The sequence below is a fragment of the Equus quagga genome, chromosome 2 (assembly GCF_021613505.1).
Source record: "Equus quagga isolate Etosha38 chromosome 2, UCLA_HA_Equagga_1.0, whole genome shotgun sequence".
NCBI classification, from domain to species: domain Eukaryota; kingdom Metazoa; phylum Chordata; class Mammalia; order Perissodactyla; family Equidae; genus Equus; species Equus quagga.
In genome coordinates this window covers 159,117,146-159,138,748 of record NC_060268.1, presented here as the reverse complement: position 1 = coordinate 159,138,748, position 21,603 = coordinate 159,117,146, and the positions used below count along the sequence as shown (strand labels likewise).

At 39.7% G+C, this 21,603-nt stretch overlaps 1 protein-coding gene across 4 annotated transcripts in view; it reads right to left on the bottom strand.

Annotated features, from left to right (window-relative positions):
- The window catches only part of CFAP58 (cilia and flagella associated protein 58), a 96,518-nt gene that overhangs the window by 59,808 nt on the left and 15,107 nt on the right, over positions 1-21,603 (bottom strand). For all 4 annotated transcript variants that reach the window (XM_046654556.1, XM_046654557.1, XM_046654558.1 and 1 more), the window contains exons 7-11: positions 20,571-20,730; positions 17,057-17,139; positions 13,688-13,879; positions 1,849-2,010; positions 1,045-1,191 (exon numbers count right to left, since the gene is read on the bottom strand). In XM_046654556.1, coding sequence (XP_046510512.1) covers positions 1,045-1,191; positions 1,849-2,010; positions 13,688-13,879; positions 17,057-17,139; positions 20,571-20,730 — 744 coding nt within the window. The remainder of the gene's footprint in view (positions 1-1,044; positions 1,192-1,848; positions 2,011-13,687; positions 13,880-17,056; positions 17,140-20,570; positions 20,731-21,603) is intronic.

The following is a 21,603-nucleotide window of genomic DNA, read 5'->3' as shown; positions in this document are numbered from 1 at the left end:
GTGCACATTTCAACCTAGGGCATCTTGGAATCAAGGAAATACGGCATTAACTCTGTTCAACACTAGATACACATTTTCAAGATAGGAACTATCTTTGAAAGCTAAAATGTGCAGAAACCAAGGTCCCCAGGCTCTCATTTGTTGTGGTTAGCCCCTGCAAGTGGCTCATAAACAACCATGTCTATTCTGTATATATATTTTCAAAATAAAAGTGGCATCATTCTCTTAGAAGTTCCTTTTTTAATTCTTTGGTCAAATGGATTAGAAGGGAAATCTATTCAATTGGACGGGAAGAAGAAAATACATTTGGTTTAGTGAATGTGTACAGTAAGACATATCTGGTTTGAGGATTTGAAATGATATAATTATTTGGTATGTACTATTGGACAGAGTCTTTATATCAGTAGACACAGAATGTTCTAAATTAGTAAATTTAAAAGGCTATGTCATACTAATATAGGTGAAGACAGAGGGGGTTCCCCGGAGGAGTGGCTGCAAATTTCTCAGACCCACAGAGATAAGGTGAACTAGGAACCCCGTTGAGGGCAAATCAAGTGAGGACAAGGCTTGACACATAGTGGTTAATGATACTGTAGGCAGAAAAGACATGTGCATGTGACATAAACAATGATTAGGACAGAGAGACAAAGAGTCTTGCCAGCATTCCCTTATGGAAGGCCCCGGGAGGAGTCTGGGAAGGTTGGGTGTGGGCACAGGGGCTGGACGTGGGTTGTGAATTAAAAGAGACTGTAGTGAGCCTGCAAGCTCCAGGACTTGTGGGGCACTGCCGACCTGTCAGCTCCTCTTCCGCTGACGTGATGTTAGCCGACACAGGAGAACTCAGTGCTTGTGCATCTCCAGGCCTCCTCTCCGTTCCACCTGGGAGCATTCCTCGTAAGGAAGTGACCCAGAGGGGCCAGAGCTCATTGTCCCCGTGTCTTGTGTTCTCCCTGCCCCTTGCTGCCTTCAGTGAGGGTGGAGCCTGCCTCAAGTGGGTGGAATAGATAGACTGCTGGTCCCTCGCTTTTCTCGTAAGATCTGTACCTTCAAGGTTTCCTTCTCCTTTTCTATGCGCTGCTGTTCCAGATGTAGCTTCACAAGTGCCGACTCTTTGGCAGAGATTTCTTCTTTCAGCTGATCTACCTGATGGGTCATAATCTTTAATTTTCTCTTCATTTCTGTCACTTCATCCTAACAAAATGAAAGGAGAAATGTTTGAAAGTGAATTCAATAGAAATCACCATACCTATGGAAGTTCGATACACAGTCAAGAACTTTTGAGAGACTCTCAAAACGGTGGTCTCCAGACCAATTACAACTGGGCTATTCCTTTGTATCTTGTGCCCATCAACCTCAAAGTACCTTAGAGCATTAACTCTCAAAATATTCTCAGGAGAGACACACAAAGTACGCATAATGAATATGCCATGTACATGCACAAGCAGACACACACACACACGTTATCCCTCATTTCACAAGGGAGGAATTTGTTGTGACAAATATTCCAACTAAAAGGTTACAAAGCAAAGCTCTGCAATTAAATGACAAGAGTATGCTGCTCCCCTCTGAGTCATGGTAACTATTAGCAGTTTTAAAAATCAGAAACAGGAGAATGGCAATTCTACATAATAATCAAAAGCAGCACCACGATCTTCACATCCCATCAAGTTGTGCCATTTCCATTTCAAACACTCTGATAGTTCCGTATAAATTGATCTTCTCTTTCAGGTGAAGTCCATGTGATTTCTTTCTTGATCTATTCTAAATTCTGCCATTAGGATAACAGAAGCTGCTTTTAACCCAGGATGGGGAGGAATCACAATGGAAAGACGTAAATATATTCTTTACCTGAGCCTCAACCAGATTTTTGCTGTACAGATTCCTGTCTGACCTGACAGCTTCATACAGGTTCTGTTGCTGTTTTAATTTAGTCTCCGATTCGGCGATTTTTTTCCTGTAGTCAAAAATCTGCATTTCACGGACTTTTATGTCTTCCATGTTCAGGAGGACCTGGAGGAGAAAGAAGGATACGAAGGTGGTTAAATAGCCCACCTGTGGTTTTCAGTTCAGGACAGACAGAGATTCTTATCTAAGGGTAGCTAGTAGAAATGCTAGCAATCAGGAAATCTGACTGTGACTATAATCACTGTGCAACAGCACAGGAATTCAGCCTCGCTGATTAGGGGCCAACGTACAATTCTATCTGTACCTGAGTTCTGTTCAAGCACAAAGGCTTAGCACAGTTATTTTGTGATCACAAGAAAGAAAAAAAAGAAAGAAATTCTTTCAATTCTAAAAACCTCTCCTGACCACCCCACTCACCAAAAAAGGAGAAAAAAAAAGGCACAGGCTTAAACAGATCTTGACACTGAGCGCTAAGAAAGATAAGAGACAGCTTAGCCGTTTGGTCACACTCGCGACTTTATCAAGTTAACCACAAGAAAGAAAAGTGGCCTTTGAACATTGATAGCGATCATAATGCTATGTTGCCAATGTCAAACTCACTCCATGAGGGAAACTCAAAGGACTTCATAAAAATGCATTCTATTGTGCACAAAACACTTCCGGGAAAGATGAGATGCAAGAATAACTGCCTCCTTTTAGCAAGTACGAAAAACCAAGGCACGAAATTCCACCGTGGGCCAAGACCTCTCAACAAGCAATCCATACAGGAGAAATCACGTAAACACGCCTCTGAGCTGCAATGGCCACGGAAATTCCTCAAGAAGACAAATTTTATCAAGGAAGTCTGATTAGATCAATGGAACTATGGTCTAAACAACAGCTAGAACACGTAAGGAGAAATTTCTGAAGATTTCAGCGGGGTTCTCCTAATTAATGGTTACAATTGAAGGAAATAGAGCAATGTGACAGAGAATGGAAGGAAGTGGATGTACTTGAAGTAACAGGGCCATGGAATGTTCCCTGAAGAAGAGGCATTTTCCCTAGAACCTAAAGGTCAAAAAGTACTGAGACCTTTACCCTGGTGATACTCACTGTGACCCAGGTGCGGGCTACCCGTAAGCAACACATTCCCAAACGTGGCCCTACAGAATCCTTTTATTCTCCTTGCAGAATTAGTATTCTGGAAAGTACACTTGGAGAAACCTTGTTCTAATGTTTTCCCATCAGAGTTAATGATGGCTGGTGTTTAATATATTTATCCTTTATATCTTTAAATAAACACCTCTCAAGGTTTTCTTAGACTTATATTTAAGGAAGGACAGGATTAAATTTTAGTAAATGCCTTTTCAGCATGTATTATTTTGTACTATTTTTTCTTCGTGGGTCTATCGATTTGATATAATTAGTAATTAAAGTTTCCTTTTACAAGTATTTTAATTTTATTTCTTTATACATAGTCCCACATACCATAATTGTAAATAAATGCATAAATGTGAAATATACATTTATTTTCTCTTCCTTATTTACTTGGACTTTCCATCTCCCTTCAACCCACATCAGCCCCTCAACAACACATAAAGTAACCAGGTTAACAATCTAGTATGAGTTCTTTCATATTTTTCTTTGAATTCTGCATATTCTATTAAGGTCTACTAACATCATCATCATAATAATCACTAATATTTCTCCAGTACTTTCTATGTACAAGGCATTTTACACGTGTAACTCATTTAATCCTCACAAAAATCCTATGAGATGTGTGTTATTACTCCCTCAATTTTACAAAGAAGGAAACAGAAGTCAAAAGAAGTCATATCATTCATAGCTATTGAACTAGGAAATATGCCGATACAGAGATTTGTTTGTTTTCTTTTATTTTGCTTTCTCGGGTTTTGTTTTTTGGAAAACACGGAAAAATGGTTTTATGCTCCTTGCTTTTTATCACTCACTAACACTTCGTGGGGATCATGTGAGGTAGCTCTAACCCATTCTCTTTAAGGATGGTATAACAACCTACAGTGTGGGCGTGCCATCATATCCTCTGCTCTTCCCCTCTGACAGGCACTAACTTGATGTCCACTTTTTTGCCACTCTGAACCAGGCTGCAACAAACATTTTTGTAGACATGTCCTCACGCACCTGAGTTTTACTTCTATGGGATGGATTCCCAGGAGCGGAGTATCTGCCTCAAAAAAACGTATATATTTTTAACTTCAATAGATAATATTGGATTGCTTTCCAAAATGGCTGTAGCACTTCATGTCTCCATACTGCCAGTAACAGTTTTCTTAATTGAAAACTATCCTTCCAGTTTCAAAAGAAACCCTCCTTGGTCATACTGGATGATTCTTTTAATGTTGTGTTGAATTTGGTTTGCCAGAATTTCATTTAGGATTCTGCATACATATTCATAAGAGCTCTACGTCTATAGCTTTCTTTTTGGTTCTATTTTAATATCAAGGTTTCTGCTAGTTTCACAAAGTGAACAGAGTATCTTTCGGTTCACTCATTCATTCCCTCACCCATTTATTCATTCACTCTGTAAACATGTGTTGAGGACCTATCTCTGGCAGGCACTGGAAAAGCACCAGTGACGTAAAGAATAAGACGCATGCCCTACCCTCAAGTTCCCCTCTAGTGAGCGACTCCCCATGAAATGGATAATGAAGGAATGCATACAAGGCCCAAGGTAGGAATATATACAGACTCGGTGGTAAATGGTTTGGATGTTCAGTTGGGGGCCTGGAAAGAACAAAGTTAGAAAATCTGAGACAGGAGGTCTGCGAAAGAGGCATGTGGATAGATCTGAAATGAAAAGAAATCCTGTTCCTTCTTCTATCATTTCTTTGATTTATATCTTTAGAATCCTTAAAAATGTGTAACAGGCAGCTTTTTAAGATACCACCACTGGTAACTAAAATACATAGGTTAGGAATAAATGTGAAACCTAAATAAAGTATCCATTACTGGATCTGTTATTTGCTTGATTTGTTTTTGCTTTTGTTTTTGTTTTTAAAGGTATGCTTTTTGGTGAGGAAGATTGGCCCTGAGCTAACATCTCTTGCCAATCTTCCTCTTTTTCTTTCCTCCCCAAAGCCCCAGCACATAGTTGTATATGCTAGTTCTAAGTCCTTCTAGTTCTTCTAAGTGTGATGCCGCCACAGCATGGCTTGACAAGCGGTGTGTAGGTCTGCGCCCAGGATCCGAACCGGTGAACCCCGGGCCACCGAAGCAGAGTGTGAACTTAACCACTATGCCACCGGGCTGGCCCCTGTATTTGCTTGTTTTTTTTAAAAAAAGAATGGCACTATCTTAGCCTAAAATTTAGCCTTTCAAATTTAGCCATGACGTCACCTTCTTTGGGGGTCAGTGAAACAAATGGATTGAAAATACTCTGAACAGCAACATCCACATTCAGACTATCAAGCAGCACATCAGAGAAAAGAAAAAAATTGCTTGTTCAATCACTTGGAGAGATGTTATAACGAGAATAATCCTTTGCACAGGCAGAATAATGCTCCAGAGAAAGGATGCAGCCAAAGGCATTTCTTTTTTGGACATCCAACTGGCAGGGTCCATCTTTCTGCACACAACTGTGCACAAAATCATAAACTTGCTTCCAGATTCTTGAAGCTGGGAGTAATCAAGAACCCATCAGGATACCAAAAACATCAAAGGTATTTCAGTTAAATGACAATGAGAAAAAAAGTATTAAAACTAAAGGAAAAGACAATTTACAAAGCAATTTAGTTCTAAGTGTTGGGACTCAGAATTTGTTTTGATGGAAATCATTCAAACTAATGTCACATAGAAATTCCAATCCTGAAAATTCCTAGAATGTGTGGGGTGTTAAGTAGGAGTGAAACTTCTCATCAGCAAAATGTCCCCTGCTAAAAATAGTATATCAGAGAATGTGAGGCTGGAGCTTAACTAATTGATTACCCTTTAGATACCTCAAACCAACTCCTGAGATAAATCACACTCAAATACAGGAAGTTTTATTACAGCCAGAGAGTTGGAGCTGCTAGCATTTGGAGGCCCGCTTCAGAGGAGCCCAGAAAACGCTTACGCTGCACTCTGAGGGCACAGGCCCAGTCTATAACCTACTCCTGCCTTTCATTTTCCTGTTAAAACAACCTGCCAATAGAGATAAGAATGAGATGGAAATCAATAACGCATGCTGGAGATCTGCAGCATAGTCAAAACATCATATAGACTGGGGCAGGATCAGAAAGTAGGTCACTGAATTGGAAACCCCTTAACTGGCATTTGATGAAATATTAGTACAATAAACCTCTCAACTAAGTTCTTTTGACTCAATGTCAATGGTTTGAATGCTGACAGTGCCTTTACCTTCATACGGTAACCGAGAAACTCACTTTCTGGAAACAGCAACAACAACAAAAACACCTATGTACCCAGGCTTGTGAAATTTTAAGTCTTCTCTGTTTTTCCTGCTTTCTTATTTTATCCTCTATGTTAAATTTAGGGAGGCATATCTATGTTTCTATCTGTTGTTTAATAACATATTACATTATATTATAAAATGAGGGATGTAATGATATCTAACTCAGAGGGTTATTATGAGGATTTAAGAAAAATATATATTTGTGCCATCATGTAAGTACCTAGCATATAGTAATTTCATCATTTAATAAACGTTAATAGATTATCATGATAGGTATATCATATTATATAATATGAGTACTCAACAAATCAATTTGATTTTTCTATGGAACAAATTCTGTTCTACAAGAAAATAGTGGTCTACAGTACACTTCTGTTATTATAACACAAAATGCTTATAATTTGTATATGTCCCCTTGAAGCCCCTCTCTAGGGTTCTACCCTAGTAAGGATGCTCTGGATAAAACTTCAAATTAATATCTAAGAAACAGGAGCTTTACTTCATTGTGAAGATACCTATTCAGAGAATATTTCTTTGATCAACTATTGCTTTCCTCACTTATTTCTAAGCCCTTGAAAGCACATTATATTACTCATTTCTTGGAACCTCTGTCTAGAAGAGCTTTGCTTCACACTGTTATAGGCAAAGAAGCAGAGAGCTTAGCAACTTCCAGGCAAAGATCCACTGTGAACAAATGCTTTTTGGCATATAAAATGTCTGAGAGGCGACAGCCATAAGTTTAATGTTTAGAATGAAAAAGTAGGGGTCCTAAAATGAGCCAAGTGTGGAACATGCAAAATGTTGCTCAGATTTAATAATTAACTAGAAACGGTTTTACCTAAAATTAGTAAAACTTCAGAAAAGAGAAAATATGGTGAACCACAATTTATAATGCCATTCCTGGCACCTCTCAATTTATCTGAATAGTAAAATTTAGAGCGCAGCAGAAGAAAAACCATGAGGATTAAAAAATGCTGAAACCCTGTAAAAGACTATCCTATGGCTCAAGAAATATTCCCTCTCTCCCAGCGTCCCCAGCACCTCGTGGGAGGAGCCTATTTCCCCTTGCTGTTGAGGTCGGGCTTGGACATGTGACTTGCTATAGCCAATGGGACGTCAGAGAACGTTAGGCAAGCAGAGAATCATGAAACGTGCTTGTGCGGTTGGGTTTGCCCTTCACACCCCTTCCTTTCTCTGTGAGAATAACACCCATCATGGAGGATGAGAAACAAGTAGAGCAGAACTGGATCCACCTCACAGCCCTGAGCCAGGCACAGCCTAGATCAGCTGACCTCCAGTCAACTGCGGGTGTGTGAGTGAGAAATAAGCGCTTATTTTTGCAAGCCAGTGAGATTTTCTGGCTGTGTATTATGCAGCATTATTATGGCAAGTGTTGACTGAGACAAACACAAAACAAAAGGTTTGGGATTCTGAGCCATCCAATTCTGGCACAGAAGGGGATCCTCTTTTTTTCTCACTTGCAAATGCCAAGGTAAATTAAAATGTACTGTAGGGCTTGTGGTATCTTAGATTTCACCTTTCTTTCTCTAAACAGAAAGAATCAAAAGGCAAATGTTGAATGTTCTTGCTTCCCAGAAGGAAAAAGAGACCATGCCACAAGTCACTCACAGCTAAACTGGCCAAGGATAATTTAGGTAAGATTGTCCGTTATGGCAACAAGTTTCAAATGAATTTAAAGGGAGGGCACACCCTAGCCATAAATATGTTATTGAAGAAGAATTTAATATAGATACCTAAAAGTAAGTCTTTTTCTACCTAATCCAATTGTCTAGTGTGCTTTCCATTCATTCTTTCAAAAAATATTTGAAGACCTATTTAGGAAATAAGTAATACAAAGAGCTGAAGATTGAATAAGACCTGCCCTCAAGGAGCTCGTGAGTAGAATGAGGCAGACGTGCAAATAACAGTAAGTTAACACAGGATTTTCTCAACTTTCAGAGAACGGAACCAAGCAGAGAGGGTTAGGGATCACTTTTAATAAATGTCCTTGGGAAAAGTGGACTTTTATTTGGCCCTTGAAGGAAGGGCAAGGTTTTATTAATATTTTTTCTTTATTTTTTTAATCAGGATACTAAAGTAATACATATTTGCTTTAGAAAATTTGAAAAATACAAAAAGCACAAAAGGAGGAAATGAAAACAATTTGTATCTCTACCACTCAGAGAAAACCACTATAATATATTGGTATATTTCCTTCTACTTTTGTTCCTCTTAAAAAAAAAAAAAAAAGCAACTAGGCTTCTGCTTCTTCTTCTTGCCTAATTCTCACAGAGTACTTTTCTTCATCATCGTAGGTAAAACAATACACACACACACACACACACACGCACACACACAATCTTTCTTTCAGAGCGAGTCATATATGAGAGTCTCCTGTCACTGACTTTGCCTGGAACACGGTCAGTCCACATGCACAATTCTTTCATCTTCAGAAAACATCTTCCCATTATGTCTTTGAGTTGCGGCTCAACTCCACCCTCAGAGACCAACTGTCTGTAGGCTGGTTTCTCTTCCCTGTCCTTCTTATCTCTTATCTCCTCTTTGATATCTTTTATCTTTAATTTTTTTCTTCTGCATTCTAAGAGAATTCCAAGTTTACACTCCTCTGGGTCCATTCTCCACAACATCAGGTCTGTTCTTCACTAACTTCAGCGTGGATTTTATATCTACCATTGTTTGTTTTCGTTTTGTTTGGATTTTGTTTGTTTTCTAGTCTCTCTACAGTGGTTCCTTAATTCATCCATCCCTTCCTTTTTATTTCATCTTTGCTTTACCCTAGAGGTAACGTCATTTTGGACTTATAATCCAGATGATAGTCCTAGATCCTACTGGGGTCACCCTACCCTTAACAACAACAAAAAAACAACAACAAAAAGTCTGGAATCCCAATTCTGTGTGCTAGGAAACCCAACGTCCCACCTAATATCATCAAGAACTCTGGGAGGAATTATATTTCTCCTGCTTATTGTGGATGTGATTTCCTGTTCCATGGAATTCTCGATTCTCAGTTGGCATCTTGTCTCTTGGACCTACTGTCCCTTTTCTAGGATATATTACCTGACACCCCTCACCACGCCATTGCTACCCCTGCAAGGTGCAATCCAGCCTCAAGGTTGATGCAGCAGACTGTCACTGAAGGTTTGAGGCACAGAGCACAGTGAAAAATTTTAAATCAAATATTGCACATGCTTGTTCTTAGCAATCCCTCCTCAGTCATTTCTGCCTCTGGGAACTCCTCACTGGTCATCTCCTCCAGAAGAGCCCAGCCTGCTGCCTTGATGTTGGTCTCTCTGCTGTCTTCTCTCATCCTTTCACATCTCCCCCGGATCTCCAGCTCACCACACGTCCTTTCCCTTGCCAATTTCTGTTACTTTTCTTACCTCACTTTGTTTCACTCTGGTTCACTGGGCCTCACCTTTCAAACCAATGCAAGTCTCAAGGCAATTTGCTCAACAAAGACTGTTCTTTCCACTAGAGGAAACCTGGCACTGGGTTTGTGTATTTACACTCTTTGAAGGAAGCCAACCCTTTTCTCTGCATTTTCTTCAATTAGGTTGAACCTTAGGAAATCACTGAGAGTCAACTGTCTTTTACTTACAAAATTGGCTATTTCAGGGGCTGGCCCCGTGGCCGAGTGGTTAAGTTCGCGCGCTCCGCTGCAGGCGGCCCAGTGTTTCGTTGGTTCGAATCCTGGGCGCGGACATGGCAGTGCTCATCAAACCACGCTGAGGCAGCGTCCCACATACCACAACTAGAAGAACCCACAACGAAGAATATACAACTATGTACCGGGGGCTTTGGGGAGAAAAAGGAAAAAATAAAATCTTAAAAAAAAAAAAAAAAAAACCTCAGAACTATACAACAAAAAAGTGAATTTAATTTAAAAAAAAAATTGGCTATTTCAAAGGCTTCAACCTAAATATCTCACTATAGATGAATTTCCAGATCCAGGCTTTTACCCTGGGATTCTCAGGGGCTGTTCTCCTTCTCTGGTTCTAAGGCATATTTTTTCTGTAGGCCCCATTAAGCTGCTTTTTCCCTTATTCATCCTTGAGCAAGGTGGGTTTTATTGCAACCTAGGAACAGTACTACTAAGGTGTGTCCAAGTCTTAGCACCCCAAGATGGCAGCAGAAGCTACTTTCAAATCTACAACTGGAAGCACAGTGATGTGCAGAGCCCCGTCCGTCTCCCAATCTCTAGTACACCCTCGTTTAAGGATATTGTGGAGCCCCGGGCCCAAATGCCTAATCCCTGTCACTCTGAGCTGATGTAGCCTACGAAAAACTGTCATCCTAGTATGCCCCACTTCTGGGGGTGATTCTCTCTGCCCTGTCACACCCCTAAGTCACCGTCCTCAGAATGCACTGGGCCACAACCAGGTCTCCCACTGCCTGCCCATTTGTTCTCTGGGTTTGCTGTATTTTCCCAACTAGCTGGGCAGAAACAGTTGACCAGGAGAAAGGTGGAGTGACACCTCGTCAGTTCTTGTGTGGTACAGACCCTGAGTCAGAAAAGAGATGGGGAAGAGTTTTAAAGCATCTTTCTACTTCTTCTCAGGTAGTCTCTTTTGTGAAGCAAATTCAAGGGACCATGGAGGGCCAGGTAGGTCTTCTCAATTCTCCTCTGTTGGCTTTAAAATTCTTGTCCACTTTCTTTTCTATTTTAGCATCAGGCTTTATGTCAGCCTTAGTGTTTGACACTGTTACAAGTTTTCATCTACGTCTGCACCTTATTGACAGGTAACAAGAAGTTGAGAATAGCTACATTCAAATGCCACTTTGAGGAAAAACTCTGGACTGTTTGTCAACAAACTTATTTGTTTGTTTGTGAAACATTTGCAAGCATTTACTATGCACCAAAGATTATTCCAAATACTTCACAAATAATACCTCATTTAATCCTCACAGTCATCCCATGACGATGCCTCCAATCCTTTCCCTGTGCACACAGACAAAGCTGGAGTCAACCCATATAAATAATTTTGCATTTTGTTTTTATCAGATTCATGTTGTGAACATGTTCCCCAGTTTTAAAAATATTTTTCAAACATCTAATTTTAATGGGTAATTATATCGTATCAAATAAATGGAGCACAACTTATTTTGAAGAATATTGTTTCATAAAAACCTTTGCGTTTCTTATTTATCCATAGATTGGGTTTTTACAAAAGAAATCGTCCAGTCAAAAGGATGAACTTGAAACAATATGTACTCACTTTAGAAGTAGATAAAAACGTCTTCCCCAGCCTTTAATATTGTTCCTCAGCTCCCTATAAATAGAATGCATGAAAAGGAACCTTCTGTTTGTGGGAGTGAGGGGGGTGTGTGACAGTAAAGAAAGAACTATGGGGAGGGGGCAAAAAGATATACATGTCCTTAATAAGAAGATAAGAAGTCCAGAGATGACACAAGTTGCTATAGCAACTGATATGTGCTATCAGGGGTTAAGTAAGAGATAGAAAAACTGTAGCTGATAAATAATTTTTTAAGAACTTCTGCTTAAATTATTTAGGTGAGACATTATATAACCTTGTGCAGTTAAATACCAGAAATTGTGAAAAACAGTTCACAGCAAAATTTGGCACCAGTATCTCTCCTTTACAATGAAGCAGAGAAAAATATAGAATCTTATATTAAAATCAGTGGCAGAATTCTTTTTATCACTCATCATCTATCCACTTGCTTAACAAACATTGTTTTGGCGCCTACCATTTACTAGAATGCTGGAGATAAAGAATGAATGAGATAAAGTCCTCGCTCCCAAGAGTTCACCGTAAAGTAGGGAAAACAAATGTACAAATAAATAATTACACTAATGGATGATAAGCACCATTCCAGAGATCTCGACAAATCCATAAGGTGGGAAGTAACTAGCTCTGCCTAGGGAGTCAGAGTAGGTTTGACTCCAGAGATGGCATTTGAGCTGGGTCTTGAAGGATGAATAGGAGTCTTCTGTGCAGAGAAGGAGAGGAAAAATTTCCCAGGGAGAACAAAGAGCATGGACTCTGTCCCATAGGTCAGAGTATACCAGTGGCTGTGCCTTGCATGGGTAACGAGTGTGTACCAAAATACCGATTCACTCTACTCACAGGATGGCCAGGTGGGACCTTGGAAGCTAGCATCCCTGGGTTAGACCCCTCCACCCCTGAACAGCCTCATCTCCCTTATTCCCAGGGGTATGAGAATCACGTGGGGATCTTCTACAAGGAAGACAAGTCCGGCCAGGACTGGACTGAGTGTATGCATTAATGTTCCGCCAAACCTATATTCTGTAAATCTGCTCAGCATTTATTTAGTCTAAGTGGAAAGAATCTGATTTCCTATTAGAAAAGCTTGCTTCCTACTTCATGTTTATAACTCAAATATTGGCTGTCCCCTTTGTCATCTTCTTTGAGATTCCACTCCAAAAAATAAAACAAAGCTTGAACATGCAAAGCCTTAGTAAACACTGTAGAATTTACTGCAGATTTCATTGAGGAGATGGAAGAGAAGGCTTACACTGCATAGCAGACAACATGTTGCTGGGGAAAAAAGAAAACCAACTCATTAAATGAATCTTTTCTCCCAAACTCTCTTCTCAGCCTCACAGCTAAAACTTTTCTTCATGACCCAACCCCCTTATCCTGAAACCACTGCTCTGTGCCATCTGTGAAGGCACTACAGACGGTACTAGTTTAACCTCTCATGCTTAATGCCCGCAATGTGCTAAGATGACTGGTGAATGTCACATCCAGATCCCTGAATCATTCTTAAAGACCCTGCCTCGAGCCTTCTCCCTCGTGAGTTCACAAGAAATAGAGACCTGGAACTCAGCTGCTCAACGTGTGAATTTCCACCACTGGTGAGGTTTTAGGTTTGCAATAGTTTTCAAATAAAAATGCTCCCTGAATATGTGACACATTTAGCGGATGCCAGTAGTCACTCACATCTTAACTCGAGGTCATTTAATTAGGTGCTCTTCTCCTAACACCTAGTTGGAATCCTTGCTCTGAGGGGACAAGAGTTTCAGTGACAGGTGAGGGTGTGTGAACAAAGGGTTGAGAGTTGGCGATGCTGACGGCCCTGGTGAGGCCAACCCGGGATGCTGCATGGCAGGGCAACAGCGAAGAGGGAGAACCCGGAATTTGGAAGGGGGGCCCAGAAAGGGGAAACAGATCACCAAGCACAAGCCTTGTCCGCTTCACCACTTGGCCCAGGATCAGCTCTGGGACAGCTTTTATTCTGTCAACAGCGTTCCTCTTAAATCTTCATGAGAACCACAAGCTGAAACCCGAATAAATCCTTCTGCAACAGTGTGTGACAGTCAGAAAGAACAGGCCGGTGCTCCACCCACACTGTCATGGAGCGGCTTACCTTCTGGGTGAGGTCGCTGGCTTCGTTGATGTACCGATCTCGATCCTTCTCCAGCTGAAAGATGATCTTCCTCTGCTTCTGAGCCTCATCCCTGTAGTTCTGGATCTCTTCCTCCAGGTTCCTCTTGGCTTGTTCATGGAGCTTTACCAGGTCTATCTGTTTCTGGGTCGCGTTGACCGCCTTAAGCATATTCTAAAATTAAGGACAACAGAGCAGCCACATTACTTAAAATGTTTGGGAATTTTGGGTTAAATTTACCTCCTGCCCCATCCCTAAAATAATTAGATGCATTGTTTTTTGGATGAATAAAAATAATCATATTCTCTACAGCTTATTAAGAGTTATGTTAATTTTGCACAAGGCACTTTAAGCACACATACAAATTGCACTGAGCGACCACAGCATCCCCGGGAAGTGAGCACTATATTGCTCCTATTTTAGGGGTAAGAAATTGAGACTGAGAAGTCAAGCTACTTGCCTACAAGTTCATATAACAGGAGAGTGGCAGAGCCAGGATTTGAATCCAGGGCTGGCTGACCCCAAAGTCAACCTCCATCCCAGCTTTAGCCTTTTTCTTGTGAGGTTACAACAAATAAATATTATCATGTAATAGGACTTTGACTACAAAGTAAAATAAAGCCAACTTATTAAAAGTGCAGATACCTAGAATTAACATATGATCCAACAATTTCACTTTTGGGTATATACCCAAAAGAACTGAAAACAGGTGTTCAAACAAAAACTTGCATATGAATGTTCATAGGAGCACTATCCACACAAGCCAAAAGGTGGAAACAACTCAAATGTCCATCAACTGATGAAGAGATCATAGAAATGTGGTATATCCAGACAGTGGAATATTATTCAGCCATAAAAAGGAAAGAAGTATTGATACATCCTACAACATGGTTGAAGCTTGAAAACATCATTCTGAGTGAAAGACTCCAGGCATAAAAGGTCACATATTGTATGATTCCAGTTATATAAATATCCAGAATGGTCAAATCCATAGAAACAGAAAGCAGATTAGCAGTTGCCAGGGGTGGGAGGAGGTGAGGAGCGGAGAGTGACTGCTTAACAGGTACAGGGTTTCCTTTTGGAATGATGAGAATGTTCTGGAACTAGACAGTGGTGATGGTTGCACAAAATTGTGAATGAATGTACTAAATGTCACTAATGGTAAATTTTGTCTTTTGTGTATTTTACCACAATAAAAAATAAATTAATCTAGTTTTTTAAAAAATGCAGGTGCCCATGTCCTAACTCTAGAGATTCTGAGGCAGTGGACCTGGGATAGGACCCAGGCACTGACTATTTTTTAAAAAGCTACACTGGTGATTTCTGATGCTGAAGTGGAAAGCTTTGGGTTGGGTACCCAAGAAGCCAAGTTGTTCCTTGTTCAATGTTCAAGTTGTTCAATGGCAGTGCAACTCAGGCAGCCATGCTCTCCCAAGGGGGTCCGCTTCCCTAGCCATAGCGGAACGGACCAAATGACCCTTCCCAGGGACTTTTGAAAGAGGGCCTTTAGATTTCTGCAACTCAGTAGAAGATGTAATCTTGGGAGCTGTTGGTGACAGGCTTTTTTCTGCCACATGGACTGGGAAACAAAGAGGCAATCTTCACTGAAAGAGAAGAAGAAAGCAAAACCTCAGCAGGAAGTCTAGTGGCAGAGAGAGGGGGCTTCCTGTGTATCCCAAGAATGCAGGCCAGTTTCCCCATCAGTTCCTGAGGCCCAGCTGTATCCATGGGTTCCACGAAGCAGCTTGTAGCCCATTCCCAACTCTCTAACCAACACAGACCTACAGCCAGGTCTGAAAACCACTGGAATATAAACAGGTAAAATGCACATTAAGCCTTGGTTGGGTGACGATGTAGAAAATGGAAAAGGTCACCTTTATTTTCAAGTATTGAATTAAACATTTACTCTATAAAAGACAAAGCCACTTCAACATGACACTGAAAGAACCAAAATATATTAACACCGCTGCCTGTCAAAACTATGTCACTCATTCATTCGACAAAGGTGGCATTTCAAGTCAGTAGGGAAAGAATGTATTATCAATAAAGGTTGATTGCATACCTGCAGAGGGTCGGCTGCTGCACGAGGCACTAAGGACGCAATGGCCAGGAAAGGAAAAAAAGTATGCCCTGCCCAAAAGGGAGGAAGTGACACTGGTGAACTCAAACAAATACATGTAAAATTCATGTTGTGCTGTGTGTCCTATTGTGGCGGAAAATCTACTGGTTGTTTACCAGTACCTATAAAATCTAAATGGATTAAATGACAGATGTGTTAAAAATAAATTTAAAACCTAAATGCAATAATATTGTTTACATGTATGAATTTATAAAATAAAGGAAGAGATTCCAAGATTATGCAAAAAAAAAAAAAAATTCAATGATTTTCTTAAGGAGTGCTCAGCATATAAAGATATCTAATCTCCTACCTACTGTTTTCTGAGATTCCCTAAATAGTCTACTTTAAGTTAAAGGATAGTCTATTTTGTTAACATTTGTTCAATTCTGGGGAACCTAAAGAAACAATGAAAAGTCGGAATGAACAAATGCGGGCTGTTGCTCCTTTGATGAGATGAAGCTGTCTTGGCCAAAAGCCATCTGGCTGTCTGTTACGGAGGCAGCCCCCTCGCTCCACACCTGGAGGAAATCCTCCAGCAGAGATGTTTACCCTAAATCCTTGAAAGTGGTTAATCTCCAAAGAGTGACTGTCAACGGAAAGAATCCTCTGGAAGGGGTGAGAGAGGAAAGAAGTGGGGGTGGGGGTCCTGCCTTGAATGGAGGCCCCCAGGCCTCGAGCTCCCCCAGCCACTCCCTCAGCTTTGGACCCTACTGAGCTCAAAGACTGGGAGAGACCAGGGCCTAAAACAAAAATCAAAACCTGCAACAATCCTGAGAAGACAGAAGAAAGGTGACTTTTCATACCACCAACGGCTATACCTAACACCTCAAAGTTAAAATTGTATTAGCACTCACTTGTATTTTCTGGATGAGCCAAAGTTGCAGATTACAGATACTAAATTCAGCAATTTGATCAGCTGCTCAGGATGCCAAATAACACACACACCAGCAATAAAAACAGAATTCACAAAACACTCTGAAATCCCCTGTGAGTTTATGTGATAATTCTCCAAAGTCCCTTTGTGCTCACAGGTGATAAAGCGGTTTCAATTCATGGCCAGTGAGTAGTGTGGACTGTGGACAGCAGCTCAGAGGAAAATGGAGCACTATTATTTATTCTAATCTACTTTTGTTTGCCTCAGAGTTTTCTTTCCCCGTACAACTGGGTTATAGGTCGATATTAGAGCGCTAAAGAAATGCATTTATTTACCAGTGTTACTGTAACAAACTCGCCTTATTTAATATGTCCCTTTCTCGCAGAAGCTCATCCATTGCTTTCTTATCAAGTTCCGCCTGTTTCTTTGAAGTCTCCACCTCTATATCACCAGGGAGAAAAACAACAATAAATATGAGTCAACCTAAGAGAGACTCTGTCAAAGCCAAAGTGACACAAAACTGCTCTATACGTTTATCTGTAGCTATGCAACTATATCCCAGTGAGGTAGGTCTTCCTGTCCCACTAAACAGATGGAAACTGAGGCTTAGAGACAGTAAGCCACATGCCAAGCAAGGGTCCGCAGCCAAGAGGTGACAAGGCTGAGACTGGCAGCAAGGTTTCTCTGACTCCAAAAAGTCCTTGCTCTTTTTGTTTCATTTATTTATTTGTTTTGGTGAGGAAGATTGGCCCTGAGCTAGCATCTGTTTCCAATCTTCCTCTTTTTGCTTGAGGAAGATTGTCACTCAGCTAACATCTGTGCCAATCTTCCACTATTCTGCACATGGGATGCCAGCACAGCATGGCTCGATGAGCGACATGTACGTCTGTGTCCAGGATCTGAACCGGCAAACCCTGGGCCACTGGAGAGGAGCACATGAACCTAACCACTACACCACTGGGCCAGCCCCTTAAACCTTTTTTGTTATAAGAGAAATACAGAAATAAATTAGAAATACAAATAAACAAAAGAGAAAAAAAATTCAAATCAACCAGAATCTACTCAGGATTTTGATATGTCTTTTTCCAGACATTTTCCTATGCAAATATATGTGTGTACATAAATATAAGTATGTATACATTCATATAAATATACCAAAAGGGAATCATTCTATGCATACTGTTTCATAGCTTGCTTTTATAATTAACAAACATAAAACAAATGCCTCTCATATTATAAATGTGCGTCTACAACAGTGTTTTTAATGTCTCCATGATATTTCACTATATGAAAATGTATAATGTATTTAGTCCGTCCCCTATCTTAACATTTAAGTTGCTGTCATTTTATTTATTTATTTATTGGCAATTATAAGCAATAATCCTGGGAAAGTTCTTGTTCATTTTTTACTATAGCAGAGGAAGTCCTGGATCAAAGGGAATTAAAAAAAAAAAAAAAGACATTTCTCTCCTACTGCCAAATTTCTCTCCAGAAAATTAATAGCAATTTAAATCCACACCCAAACCACCACTGGGTATTATCATTCTCTTTGATCTTTGACAATCTGATAGATTTTTTAAAACTCGTATGTCGTATTTAATTTACATTTCTTTGATTAGTAGCAAAGTTGACTACTTTTCATGTTTAATAACCGTTTATTTGCATTTCTGTTTTTCAAATTGCCCACACTTGCTCTCTGCCCATTTTCCTCATGAATTGTTTATCCTTTTTATGGATTTGTAAGAACTCTTTACACAGATAACAAGGATACTAACTCTTTGCGATATTTTGGTCAATTTGCCTTTATACGGAGAGTCTTTTGCTATATATAAAGAAATCAGCTATTATCTCATTAAATCTCTCAATCTTGGCTTTATGGTTTCTACATTCAGTGTTAACTTTTTTCCCCAAAAAGTAGTTTATTGTCATACTATCATTTTCTTAATAATCCATACAGCACACTGGTATGAAACAACCCCGTTATCTTAGAAGATAATTTGGGGTCTTTTGGTGGCCTTTCCAGTCTTTTCCATTGATCAGTTTATTTGGGCATTTTCACTACATTATTTGATTATTAAAGCTTCATAACACATTTAAATACCTGGTAAGGCAAACGCTCCCTCATCACTCTTCTTTTCCAGAATTTTATGGCTATTGTCATAAAATTCTTCTTTGTTTATTCTTCTGGAGCAACTCTAGAATCAGTTCTCAGGTCCCAAAGAACATAACTCACTGAAATTTTTATTGGGAATATTAAATGTATAGATTAATTTGAAGAGATTTATATCTTATCATTTTGAGTTTCTCATCCAGAAACTTGGTATCTCTCTCCATTTTTCAAGTCTTCCTTTATACCTCTCAGTAGAATTTTGTGGCTTTTTTTATATATAGGTCTTGCAGATATGTGGGTAACTTTATTCATAGATGTTTTATTACTTTAGTTGCTACTGTGAAAGGGGGTTTTTCCACCATATATTCTAACTGATTCTTTGTACGGAAGAAAGCTATTGATATCTATATATTTATTTTACAACCTGCCACCCTATTGAACTCTCATTAGTTCTGGCAGTTTTTCAGTTCATTTCTTGGATTTTATGGTAGAAAATCATGACATCTGGAGAACTCGTGCCCCTAACCATTATGTCCAAGGCCACTCTTTGAGGCAGCACATCAAAAGGAAGAGATCCTTAAGAAGAAACAGTTAAGTTAATGATATTTATAAAGTAACGTGAAGAGACAGCATGATGATGTCGGTAAACACAATTTAAAGGTGAAAAATTGGGTTCAACACTGAAGGGATAAATGTATATTTTTTCAAAGCTTAGAGCTATCGCAAGCAAAAATATAGAAATTGAAATATGGGAGTGTTTTGAAAGTGACTAAGCCAGTTTCAAACCAAGCTCTAGTAGCTGCATTTTTCTTCATATCTGCCATTGAAGACATTAGACTGTAAACTCGGGCTGGACTGTAAACATCCTGGGGGAAGGGACCTCCGTGAGCCCAGTGCCCAGCGTAATGCCTGCACATAGTATGCCCTCAATTTTTTGAATGAATGAATAAATGGAGAAATTGTCAACATCAAGTGCCACTGCACCTCAATAAAAGATCATTTCCTGATATCTAAGAAGGAAAAATATCTGCACTTCTCAAAAACTTACGTGACAAATATTTGTAACAATCTTATCTAGAGATTTGGATTTTACCTAACTTTTAGCGAGGCAATGTATGTTTTTATGCTTTTACATGTTATCTCATTCGGTGATTCACAACTCACAGCAGCCCGCATGAGGTCAATGAGGTGTTCCTGCCTCCAGACAGATCTGACTCCAGAGTTTGTATCCTTAATGATTTTTCTGCACTATATGGCCTCCTGTGGCACTTAAATTTTTCCTCCACAGGTCAGTGTGATAGCTGGGTTCGCTATATGGTAAAGAACTAATAGAGAAAAGAAGTTAGAAGTCATTTATTTTCGTCCCACTGATTCTTGGTACATATTGTCTCAAATATTACTAATGGGGGACATTCACTTTAATTTATCCTCTACCTTCTGTGGAAAAAGGGAACTGAACTGAAACGTCATGTAAAACCCAGACCTAAGAGTGTAGATATTATGTACTACATTGACAAATACTGAGCAATACTTTGGGCTCAGTATAGCCTGTTGAAGAATTTTTTAAGGTAAGAAGGTCTAAGGTATTCAAAATGATGTCCCTTTCACATTAGCCACTTACCAGTTTGAATGTTGTTTTCCGGATTTCATTTGACACAGTTTGTGTTTGTACACATGGAGCCCCGAGTTGGCAAATGACATTAGCCACTGTTGAAACGTTTAGAAACTAATAAGACAAAACACAAAGTGCTTTTAGGCTTACCTCTCTCTAACCCCAAGATCTGATTTTTTAGAGTTTCCTTGTGCTGTTCCACTTCTGCCTTCTGATCCTCAATCTGGTGCAATTTCTTATGTATTTGTTCTCTGATTTTGTTGAGCTTCCCGATGTCGAGGCGCATCTGATGGACTTCTTCCTCTTTGGCCTGTAATGAGTGAGAGAGAATTAACCAGGGACACTCAGTAAATAAAGGGCCAGTGAGCGGATGATGGTAAACCCAGAACCAATAAAAGGAAATCCCTCCTCTGTCAGTGTAAAGTCATTCTCTGGGACTAAACACACACTGCCTGGGTTTTGAGAGAAATTGAAAAATGCTGTTCTCTGAATAAAATTCGTGGCTATATAAGCTAAAAATAATAAAAGAACTGATGAAACCTGACATCTCAAGGTACCATCGAATTGCTGAATCAAGATAAGAATGCTGAGTTGTCTGTATCACAAATGTGTGACATTTGTGTACAAATGCTATATTGGATTCGCAATTTTCATAGACCCAACGTGATCTCTCCCAAAGGTTACGAGCATACTATAAAATATTCAAACACTCTTTTGGACCCACATGGCCACCGTAGAGCAATTACACACACTAGAGCTGGGGTCCTCCCTCCTCGGAGTAGGTTAGTCCATGACTGTACATCCAGAGAGGTGGACACAGTAATGTAATAGGCAAGACCACATGGCAGTAAATCGGAACAAAATAATAATTCCAGCAAAGTAAAGAACCAGATTTTTGTCTATGAACTTCAAGTTTTATGAATTTTTTTAAATTCAAATTAAATTCATTTTTTTAAAAATTTTGCTGCCCTTAGACATTACTGTAAAAGCAGCTAGTGATTCCTCTGCAAATAAACGTTAGCAGTTATACCCAGTTCTTGACAATGAAGAGTCTGCACTTAGCTGGGCGTGTTATCCTCAGATTATAGCTAGAAGCAGAATCCCCTAGGTTCAGGACTTGATGACAAAAATATTCCATCTTTCAAGGTGCCCCATTCGTGTTATTAAGGGGGGAATTAACAGC